Below are 11,843 nucleotides of genomic sequence, written 5' to 3' on the forward strand. Positions count from 1 at the left end.
AGTAGAGACAGGGTTTCACCGTGGTCTCGATCTCCTGACCTTGTGATCCGCCCGCCTCAGCCTCCCAAAGTGCTGGGATTACAGGCGTGAGCCACTGCGCCTGGCCCCTGGCCTGCATTTCAAAGCCTCCCTAAGAGGGCTCTCTCAGCTCCCCAGTCTGAGTTTACTGCACCCTGCAACCCTGGCTGGGCTCCTCCTTCCTGTCTCTCTGTCCCACATCCCCCACAGCTGTCATGTCAGTTCTGTGTTTGTGTTGCAATCTGGGCCCAGGATGTCTTCTCTTTTCTTCTGCCTCTATCCACATCCAAAAAATGACGTTAAAGTTGCATAAACAAACCAGTTATGTATGTCACTATCAGTCAGAGAAAGGGTTTGTTGATGGCTTCTCAAATAAGAAAGGCTAATCTTAAAAAAGGATAGTCTTTTGAGTTGAAAAAAATTTAGTTTTTTTTTTTTAAGGAAGCTCAATAAATTCTCCTTTTCACACCTTTACTGAAAACCAATAAAAATTTCATAAAAGACCAGCTTCTAGGAACCTAATTGATGAATTTAGGAATTAGCCAATTGCTGTTTCCTTGGCATGCAGTTGGTTTGGGCATTTCCCCATATATTATCTTATTTTGTTGTTTGTTTTATGATTATATTTTCTTCCTTTCCAAATGACATTTGTGAGCAGCATCTGTGTCATCTTTTTTTAATGCTAGGCACACGTGTGTATGCAGCCCGAATGTTTGGAGTTGTGTTTTGTGTGTTGGATTGAGAGCACACAGAAGGGCTATGGCTGGGGAGCCATGATCAGCAGAGGAGGGCTTCCTGTGCTTCAAGGAAAGCCTCAGTGGTAGAAGACATGCAGTCTGTTTTTGATGAGGGCTTCAGGGGTTGAAACATAAGTGAAATAGTATCCTACAAAAGGCTTTGACCTATTGATAAATTAATTCAAGATCTTATCAGTTTATAAGGCAGTCATATAAAGAGATACAAAGTTTGGTATTTTTATAAGACACTAATTCTATTTAATTTAAGCTTGAGTCTTCATGGAAAACCTGAGATTCTTTACAGGCATGAGCCACTGTGCCCAGCCTTGAAAACCTGAGATTCTTGAACAGTGTTTTGACAAAGTTTTTTGATCACCTTGAAGTTCAACTGAGAGTTTTAAGTTAAATTATAATATTAGTTGTAATAATATTCTCTTTGTCATATGCCTATTGTGTTTGTAATAAAATAGCTATTCTAGAAACATGGGGGGGAAATGTCTCTTGATAACTTTAATTTTTGTTAGTTTGAAGGCATGCATAAGAATGAAGCCATAAGCCAACAGCTTCATGTTTTACGGAAAGAAGTGAAGCAGTTGCAAGCAGAAGCTGCTAAACCACCATCACTTAATATTGTGGAAGCTGCTGTACATGCAGAAAACTTGATCACGTAAGTTTTATGGGCATTATAATTTGAAATACTGTTTTGTTATCATGAATAGTAATCATACATGCTACTATACCACCACCACCCCTGTAGCACCCACAGATTAATTTAGTACGGACATCAGCAAACTATGGCCTTTGAATTAAATCTGGCCTGCTACTTATTTTTATAAATAAAGTTTTATTGGAACACAGCCATCCCCATTTATTTATAATTTCTGTGGCTTTTATGCTGCAACAGCAGGATTGAGTGGTTGTAACAGAGATATAAAGCAGAAAATATTAACTATCTGGCCCTATATAGAAAAAATTTGCTGACCCCTGAATTGTGACATGATACAGTGCATTGAAATTAAGTTGAGGAGAGATTTAGTGCTTATGTTTTATATCAAAGTCACATTTACCCAGTCAACTCAGATGACTGAACAAAGTTCATAGCACAATTATTTAGAGGAATCAGGGCTCTCAAGTGTGGTTGTGAACTTGCATTTGACCATTGTGGTTTTCTTTTGGCTTTCGTTGTGGCTTACTCTTACTGTCCTCTTTCTTTCCAAAGCCACCACGACATGACTTGGGAGGTGGCCTTGACTCTGCCCTTACTTTAAGGTGACTGACTCCACATTCTAGTTCCAGCAGCTGATCCCCTCAGTAGAGTAGGATGGTGTATGGAGGGGAGCACTGAGTCCTTTTGTGTGTTGGGCTGGGGCACCTGGGAAGGAGAAGGAGACCAGGCAAACAAGAAGTTGATGTTTCTTTTACTGGGAAAGGGACACAAAAAGGTGTGAGAATTGGAAGGGATATCTTTATTCTAGGGTCTTATTCTATACAGAAATCTTTATCTCAACTTTAGTCAGTGTTTTGGATTTTAAAATGTAGAGAAGTCAGGGTTTTGTGTTTAAAAAAATTATATAAAGATTATATAAAAAGTTAAATAACAAATTATGAATTACATGCAAACTATGAACATTTTTAATAAGGATGAGAATGTTCATTAGTCCTTATAGCTGATTTTTTTTCCCTAGGAGAATATGAAATCATTACTAAGTATTGGAAATTGGCCAGATGCAGTGGCTCATGCCTGTAATCCCAGCACTTTGGGAGGCCAAAGCGGGTGAATCACTTGAGGTCAGGAGTTTGACACAAGCCTGGCCAACATGGTGAAACCCCGTCTCTACTAAAAATACAAAATTGGCTGGGTGCAGTCGCTCATGCCTGTAATCCCAGCACTTTGGGAGGCTGAGGCGGGCAGATCACTTGAGGTCAGGAGTTCAAGACCAGCCTGGCCAACATGGCGAAACCCCATCTCTACAAAAATACAAAAAAATTAGCCAGGCATGATGGCGGGTTCCTGTAATCCCAGCTCCTTGGGAGGCTGAGGTGTTAGAATTGCTTGAACCCAGGAAGTGGATGTTGCAGTGAGCTGAGATTGTGCCGTTGCACTCCAGCCTGGGCGACAGAGTGAGACTCAGTCAAAAATAAATAAATTAATAAATAATAAAAGAAAATAAATAAAAGAAAACAAAAATACAAAAATTAGCCAGGTGTGGTGGCGTGTGCCTGTGATCCCAGCTACGCAGGAGAATCACTCGAACCCAGGAGGCAGAGGTTGCAGTGAGCCATGATCACGCCACTGCATTCCAGCCTGGACGACAGCATGAGACTCTGTCTCCAAAAAAAAAAAAAAGAAAGAAAAAGAAAAAGAAAAAATCAGTTGTCAATAAAATTGGAAGATAATATATTTACTCCATGAAATATTTTTAAAGTGACATTTTCGTGGGTGCTCTGAGGATTCTTAAGAATATTGCCTGAGAAACGTAGGGTGTCAAAGAAGGCCTTGTGAGTATGGAATCTTTTACTGTAGACCGCAGTCTTACCCACATTTTCCCACAGGGCCTTAGTGAATGCCTACAAGTTGCAGCCTACACCTGGGATTCAGAAAGTTGGCATTAGCCTTTTCTTTACTATTGTGGATTATGTCAGCGATGAGACGCAGCGTCATCCCCCAACAAGGCAGTTCTTTACTTCATGCATTGAGATCTTGGGACAGGTAAGGCTATTTGTACCTTTTGCCTTGATCAGATAATGAGTCTCTGCAGTGTCTTCATTAGAGATAGTCAGCATTGACTTCAGACTTACATTACAGGTTCAGAGTCTTACCCAAGTCAGAAGCCTCTTGGAGTTGTAGGCTTCTCAAGATATGATTAGAACTGTTGGTATAGAATTTTGCTTCTCATACAAGGGAGATTAAATTATTCGTATTTGAAAGTCTAGGGAGACATCAGAATTTGTCATATATCTTTGGTGTTCTTAACAATAACATTACTAAAGCTCTTCATTGTTTATAAAAATACTTTCCAGTTTGTTTATTTCATCCTCATGGGGAATCTGTGTGATTGAGATTCCCATCTTAAAGATGAGAAAACTAGGTTCTAGAAGATTAAGTGACTGGCCTAAAGAATTCAGTTGGTGAGTGTGGAGCTGAGACTGAATCCCAGGGCTTCTGACAACACTCAGTGCTTGCCCCACCTCCCCACTGCTGTGTCCTGGTTGCTAGCCTTGGTCAACATTTATTTGTTTATTTATTTATTTGGCTTACAATTACATAGATGGATATTTAACAAGGGCAAGGGTAATCATGCAGATTTATGAAATGTTTCATAAAAGAAAGGAAAATCTCTTGTTTGAATTATATAAACACTAATTAACCATGTACTGTCACCCAAATTCAACTGAATGAGTACTTATTTATTGGATGTTTATAAGGAAGTAATGCTGAACAGGTATTATCATCGATTTTTTTGTAGGAAGTTTTTTATCCTGATCATAAAATTAATGTGTGCTGGCCGGGCACAGTGGCTCACACTTGTAATCCCAGCACTTTGAGAGGCCGAGGCAGGCAGATCACCTGAGGTTGGGAGTTCGAGACCAGCCTGACCAACATGGAGAAACCCTGCCTCTACTAAAAATACAAAATTAACTGGGTGTGGTGGTGCATGCCTATAATCCCAGCTATTCAGGGGACTGAGGCAGGAGAATCTCTTGAACCCAGAAGGCGGAGGTTGCAGTGAGCCAAGATCATGCTGTTGCACTCCAGCCTGGGCAACGAGCAAAACTCCATCTCAAGAAAAAAAAATTAATGTGTGCTTATTATAAGCAATGCAGACAGTATAGAAAGTATGAAGAAGAAAAATTTCCTACAATCCTACCTACCTGGAGATACTGATTGCATAGTTAACATTTCATTATAGTTTGTCTTGTATATGTGTTTCTATTTGTAAACATGATATTTCATTTCTACATATATAGAGATATATAGATATAGATAGGCACTTAAAATGGGCTTATGCTATTTTGTAACCTCTTTTTTCATTTAAACACATCTTTTAGACATTATTTCATGTTAATAAATTCAGACTTATATCATGACGTTGCATGTCTGTAGTGTTCCTTGATACAGATTTATTACAGTGTGTTGAGCTAGTGTTTGATGGACAGATATTTAGGTAGATTGTTTTGCTAGAATAAGACTGAGGTAAATATTCTTGTATGTCTTTGTGAACTTGTCAGACTATTTTCTTTAGGATAATTTCTTAGAAGTATGATTGCTGTGTCAAAGGAATTTGATACACATTGTATATTTGACGTTTTACATCATACTTGATATAGTTACACTGCCTTCCCTGGGAAGTTTGCACCTATTTATGCTATCATTGCACTGTTTGAGTTTGTTATTCTTCGTACCATAACCAACATTAGGAATTCTCCTTCTTTTTAAGTTTTGCTAATCTGATAAGGGAGTGGTATTTCATTATTATTTTAATTTGTTCTTCTTTAAGTAATTGTTAAGTTATATGCCTTTTCATATGTTTATTGGCCATTTATATATACTTTTGTGAATTGCTGATTATGGTCCTTTGTACATTTTCTGTTGGAGTTTCTTGTTTTTTGATTGCTTTGAAAGAGCTCCTCACACTATTAACCTGGCATCTGGAATGTGTTATAAATACATTTTTTTAGTTTGTCATTTTTTTCTTTAATTTTATGATTATTTTTTATCTTATAGAAGTTAAAATTTTAATATATTCGAGCCTATCAGTCTTCTTCTTTTATTATTTTTGCCTTTGGTCAACCATATGAAAGCCTTCCTGCCGGTGAAATTGTTTCAATTTTTGCTTATATTCTAGTACTTTTTAATATTAGAACCAAGTTAAAACAAGATGATGTCATCTTGATTATATATTATTATGAAAGTTGGTTTTGAGAGGTATTAAATACACCTCTCAATAAAATCTATAACCTGGAAGTTTTGTTTTCCTGACGTAATGCAGCACCACGTTGGGGACATTGCACGTTTGTGGATTCAAAGTACCGCAATATTTTAATCTCTTAAAAATCTTGTAGTACGGTTAACTCATTTTATTTTATTTTATTTTATTTTATTTTATTTTATTTTATTTATTTTATTTTATTTTTTATTGAGATGGAGTCTGGCTCTGGAGTCGCCCAGGCTGGAGTGTGATGGCACGATGTCAGCTCACTGCAACCACCACCTCCCAGGTTCAAGCAATTCTCCTGCCTCAGCCCCCCAAGTAGCTGGGATTACAGGTGCCCACCACCACACCTGGCTAATTTTTGTAGTTTTAGTAGAGATGGGGTTTCACTATGTTGGTCAGGCTGGTCTGGAGCTCCTGCCCTCAGGTGATCCACCCGCCTCAGCCTCCCAAAGTGTTGGGATTACAGGCATGAGCCACTGCACCCGCCCTAACTCAGCATTTTCTATATGTGGCTTGTCCAAATCAGATTTATGGATTCTTCAGAATTTCTAATATTACCGACATTGGAAGCAATAGGCTTATCTATGTTGATTTTAGCTGTCTTTTGATTGTTTCAGACTTTCATTTAGAAAAAAATTCAATTCACCTTATTTGGTGCCCCTTAAAAATTTGCTTGCTTAAATAAAGGTTGTAAGGGAAGAATCTGGTGACATTTTTCCTTTTTATTTTTCCAAGGTGTTTATCAGTGGCACTACATCAGAGTGCAGAAAAGTACTTGAGACCATTCTGAAGAACAGCAGGCTCTGCTCCCTGCTGTCTCCTTTCTTTACTCCCAATGCTGCGCCCGCAGAGTTCATACAGCTGTATGAGAAAGTGGTCAAGTTTCTAAGTGAGGACAACAGTGATATGATTTTCATGCTGCTAACCAAGGTAAGATGTAATTCCATCCTCACCATATTGTTGAAACATAGCAATGATTGTCGCTTCCTACTCCACAGAAATAAAAGGACCTCTAAGTTTTGTTTCCAGGTACAGCAGAGGCTGAGAGGCCTTTTTCACAGTTTGCATAAGCTTCAAGCAGTCTGACCCCACAGCTGCTTCTTAGCGGGGTGGAGCGTTGGTTGTGTTATATAGCAGTGGTCTCCAACCTTTTTGGCACCAGGGACCTATTTTATGGAATACAGTTTTTCCAGGGACTGGAGTAGGGGGGATGGTTTTGGGATGAAACGGTTCCACCTCAGATCATCAGGCATTAGATGGAGCGTGCAACCTATATCCTTCACATGCACAGGTCACAATAGAGTTCGTGCTTCTATGAGGATCTAATGCCATGGCTCATCTGACAGGAGGTGGGGCTTGGGGACCCCTGTTGTATAGGGTAGTCTTATTCCACTTAGTGTAAAGAGGACCTAATTCCCATCCCTTTGTAAAACTTAATATAGTTTTGAAAATATTCATATTAGTTTAGTATATTCTTTTTTAAAATTTATCTTGAATTTATGCCTAAATTGTGTTTGACAAAAGTTTGATTAGTCTCATATCTAGAATAAGCTGGATCTAAGCAAATTGCCTTTGATCGCATTCTGAATATTAACTCTGTTAATATTATTAGATTTCATATTAATATATAACATTAGAATATTAACTTTTAGACCTAGGTAATGAGTTTACTTAACCAGTTGAGAATTTCAGAGTCTTAACTACTTTACCTCCACTTGTATTTCTCTTACATCTATGAATCAACAAAACCTTGGCAGTTTTGGTCAGGTACGGTGGCTCATGTGTGTAATCCCAGCACTTTGGGAGGCCAAGGCATGAAGATTGCTTGAGTGTAGGAGTTTGAGACCAGTCTTGCCAAAACAGAGACCCTGTCTCTACAAAAAAAACAAAAACAAAAACAAAAAACCCAAGTTAGTGGTACTCCCAGCTACTTGGGAGGCTGAGGTGGGAGAATTGCTTATGCCCTGGAGGTTGAGGCTGCAGTGAGCGGTGACTGCACCACTGCACTCCAGCCTGGGTGATGGAGTGAGATCTGTTGTGAAAAAAAAAAGACAAAAAACCTTGACAATTTTAGGGCCTAGAGATTGATCTCAGCCTATAATGGAGGAGAACATGTTTTATAGTTTGGGATTTGGGAAGGGAATATCAACAGTCTGAATTTTATTAACTGAGACAGGTAACTGATGCAGACCCAGAAACAAGGCTGTTAAATTGAGACAGTTTCATAAAGTGGCTGCTCATTTGTGGCATTGTCACCAGTGAAGGAGAGCTACGAAGTTCTGATCCAGGTCTTGGAGAGGAAACTTATTATAAGACAGAAATATATGAGTCTCTGAGGAACAGTATAAAATTATAAGCCAATAATGAATCATCAGTAAGATTTTTAAATTGCAAGAAAAGCACACAGAGCTAAGAAAACTGCCTCTGAGATTCTAGATAGTAACATAGAAATAGATGCATAATGGCACCAATTAGTGAACTACTTTTTTTTTTTTTTTTTTGAGACGGAGTTTTGCTTTTGTTGCCCAGGCTGGAGTGCAATGGCGCGATCTCGGCTCACTGCAACCTCCGCTTCCCAGGTTCAAGCAATTCTCCTGTCTTAGCCTCCTGAATAGCCAGGATTACAGGCATGCACCACCATGCCTGGCTAATTTTGTGTTTTTGGTAGAGACGAGGTTTCTCCATGTTGGTCAGGCTGGTCTTGATCTCCTGATATCAGGTGATCTGCCTGCCTCAGCCTCCCAAAGTGCTGGGATTATAGGTGTGAGCCACCGCACCTGGCTCAATTAATGAACTTTTTGTATTCTTTTATGTACTTCTTTTTTTATTATTTATTTATTTATTTTGCAATTAGCTTCCTCTGGTTGAATCTTTTATGTACCTGTTTATACATTTTAGTTTCAATTTTTATAAAATGCTGGGTAATTTTTGGCCTTTAAACTAAATTTACACAGATTTCTCTCCTCTTAAACTATTTTTCTAGTGTAAATAAAATGACTTTTTGTTTCTTTTTCTTTTTAGTTCGATCTTAAACAATGGTTAAGCACCACTAAACCTCCTCTGTCTGATCGTACCAGGCTTCTGGAGTCCATTCACTTGGCACTTACTGCCTGGGGCCTTGAACCAGATGAGGATATTTTGATGCCATTTAATCTTTTCTGTAAGCACTGGACTTATCTTCTTCTCTACCAGTTTCCTGACCAGTACAGTGACATTCTCAGGCTGCTGATGCAAAGTAAGTGTCTTCATTTAATTGTAACTAACTAGATCTTAGTGAATATTCAATATCACATTTTTTCATTTTGCAGATGTCATTCAAAGGTATGAAAGTAATACCAGTATAGGAGTTTAGAATCACTGATTGTCATCTAAAGGGCTTGATGAACAAGGCCCAAAAAATTGTTACTGTAAATATGGCCAGTTATTGTTCTAAAGGTGAGAATGGGCTCTAATTTGGGCAAGGCAGCACCTAGAATTTGGTGGAGTCCACAGTCATGTAACTACTTCTTTGCCTTGACTTTTCAGCTGTCTTGAAGTGGGGTGGGGAAGGACCAGGTTACTCTGCAGTTGACAGATCTGGCAAAGCAGGGAGCTTGTGCCTTATGACATTTTGGGAGTTTTTCCTTTCTAATTTTTTTACTCTTGTTTTTTGCAAATTAATTTTATCCATATATAATGATAGACTTTATTTATATTTACTAAGGGAAAGAGCAGCATTACAATCTCCACATTCCTGCCACTTCTGTTGTCCTCTTCTTACAATTTTCCATGGCAGTTTTAGAGCTTAGAGGAGAAATAAATAGGGTAGGCTTTTTTATTTTTGGAGTTTTACTAGGCAGTAATTTTATTAAAATTTGATAAATGAGATAGTATTTACTTTTTTCATGCAAACTTCATACCATTTATATTTGTAGTAGAAAAAGAAATTTTGCTTTATACCAAATTTTTGTGTTACATAATAGAAATTGTTTGATGGATAAGTTAATGATCCAGTGTATTGGGTTACCCAAAGGGCCCTGAAATGTGTAGTCTCTCATTTTCAGAACACTTCAAGCTTTCATTGTTTCCTACAGAGGCAGGTTGCAGGGTGGGTGGAGAATGTTGGAAGGGAAATTCATTTCTACAAATTTCAATGAATATGTGCATAGCTAATTTTTGCTCTAAGCTTTTAAAGTTTGATATAGTGTGTGTTGTGGATTTTTCCCTGAAATCTTTTAAAGAGATTGTAAACCATTTATACTAGACCACTATTGACTTGAATTTAGTAGGAAATTTATTCTTACCAAGATAAGTAATTCGGACTTAAGAATAACAATACGATACCTCTCAGATGTCATGAGCTGCTGCCTCCTGGTTTCTTTCTCCTCCCTGGCTACCATGTTGATGTTGCCTTGGGAGCATCCTTTGCTCTTCTACTGCATTCATTCCCTCTGGATGAGCCCATTGTTTTCCCTGATGTCACTGCCGTCTTCTAGGCATGTGTGATTTCTACAGTGCTAGCTTAATTTCGGGGCGCTGTCCTAAGATCCAGACCCCAGTGGCCACTGGGCACAGACTGGTCACTGTCCCCCAGGTACCTCACACTGGACATAATGCAGCTGGTCTCACCATCATTCTCCTCAGACCTGCTCCGTGAACCTGTTATCTTACTTGATTCTCATGTTCACTCTGGATGGAAAGTACTTTAGGAGATATTACTCCTGTCCTGTGGGATGCGAAATTATTAAGTACCAGAATTGGAACTAGTTCAGAATACGGGCTGCTGGACTTGCCCAGCTCTTCCATGCTGCCTCTGAGTCTTGGTTTTGGGGAATTTGGGGGCTGGTAGGAGACCCCTTCCGGAGAGCCCACGCCCTGAGTTGCCTTCAGCACGTAGTCTCCATTGTCCTGTCACTGTTGTTTCTGTCACACTCATAGATAGCTGTGGTCCCTCAGCCAGGAGAGGGGCACTGGCACCATTCCCCAGCCGCCAGGGTCGGAGGGTCAGGTCTCCCACCCCTCTGAGTGTAGCTTCAGCAGCGCTTACTCCCAGCAGCGTCACCAGGAACCAGGAAAACCCTATGTGCGGGCAGCCAGTTCTTCTCTTAGGTTCTCTTTACTTGGGCCTCCTCACTCCAGATACCCCTGTGAGTTTGTTTTGGATTTTGGTTTAATTTCTATTACTTTGTAAGGTACTGGTATTCTTTGTTACAAGTTAAAACATTTCTTTTGGGAAAGCCGCTGACTTGCTCTTCCTGTCCCTGCTGGCAGGCTCCGCGGAGCAGCTGCTGAGCCCCGAGTGTTGGAAAGCGACTCTGAGAGCCCTGGGCTGCTGCGCCCCCAGCTGCCAGCAGGGGGCAGCGTCCGCCGAGGGCGCCGTGCTTCCCAGCTCTTCCGATGCTCTCTTGTCAGACAAGCAGGTGTGTAGCTTTTGGTCTCTGACGTGTTTGTGCATTTCTTTTTTATTTCTCTTGCTATTTATTTTTTAAACAGTTGGAAAACTTTTGTGCGTTATTTTTAAGAGCCATGTGTTTTTCTTGTTAAGTGCTTTGCTTCCCTCATGTCCCCTTTGTCCAGGTGGCTCACTCCATTCCCCTGAGTCTAATTCTTGCCCATGTGTCTGAGACAAGGGCAGGCACTCCCCTGTAGACCTTTCCTGCCCACCCTAGCCCATTGGCCTCCACCCTGAGACCACTGCTCGGGTTTCTATGATGCGGTGTCCCATGGAGTTCTCGGTTTTATCCATTCTGTTTGATATGGGTTTGCATGAGAATTTATTTGAAATAATGGTTCCACTGCTTTAGAAAAGGTTTGATTGAAACCCATTGTTGGCCGGGTGTGGTGGCTCATGCCTGTAACCCCAGCACTTTGGGAGGCCAAGGTGGGAGGATCACTTGAGGCCAAGGATTCAAGACCAGCCTGAGAAACATGGTGAAACCGTGTCTCTGCTAAAGAATACAAAAATGAGCTGGGCATGGTCAGGAGGCTGAGGCAGGAGAATCGCTTGAACCCAGGAGGCAGAGGTTGTGTTGAGCCAAGATCATGCCCCTGCACTCCAGTCTAGGTGACAGAGCGAGACTCCACCTCAAAAAAAAAAAAAAAAAAAAAAAAAAACAAACAACCACACCTCAAAAAAAAAAAAAAAAAAAAAAAAAAGAAACCCATGGATTTA

The 11,843-nt window shown here is 39.9% G+C and overlaps 1 protein-coding gene across 1 annotated transcript in view; it reads left to right on the forward strand.

Moving 5' to 3' along the window:
- EPG5 (ectopic P-granules autophagy protein 5 homolog (C. elegans)) overlaps positions 1–11,843 on the forward strand; it is a 149,680-nt gene that overhangs the window by 108,547 nt on the left and 29,290 nt on the right. Inside the window, exons 29-33 of the mRNA XM_011978099.1 lie at positions 1,280–1,422; positions 3,309–3,465; positions 6,428–6,622; positions 8,714–8,927; positions 10,943–11,091. Coding sequence (XP_011833489.1) covers positions 1,280–1,422; positions 3,309–3,465; positions 6,428–6,622; positions 8,714–8,927; positions 10,943–11,091 — 858 coding nt within the window. The remainder of the gene's footprint in view (positions 1–1,279; positions 1,423–3,308; positions 3,466–6,427; positions 6,623–8,713; positions 8,928–10,942; positions 11,092–11,843) is intronic.

Source organism: Mandrillus leucophaeus, unplaced genomic scaffold (genome assembly GCF_000951045.1).
Source record: "Mandrillus leucophaeus isolate KB7577 unplaced genomic scaffold, Mleu.le_1.0 Scaffold189, whole genome shotgun sequence".
Taxonomy (NCBI): Eukaryota; Metazoa; Chordata; class Mammalia; order Primates; family Cercopithecidae; genus Mandrillus; species Mandrillus leucophaeus.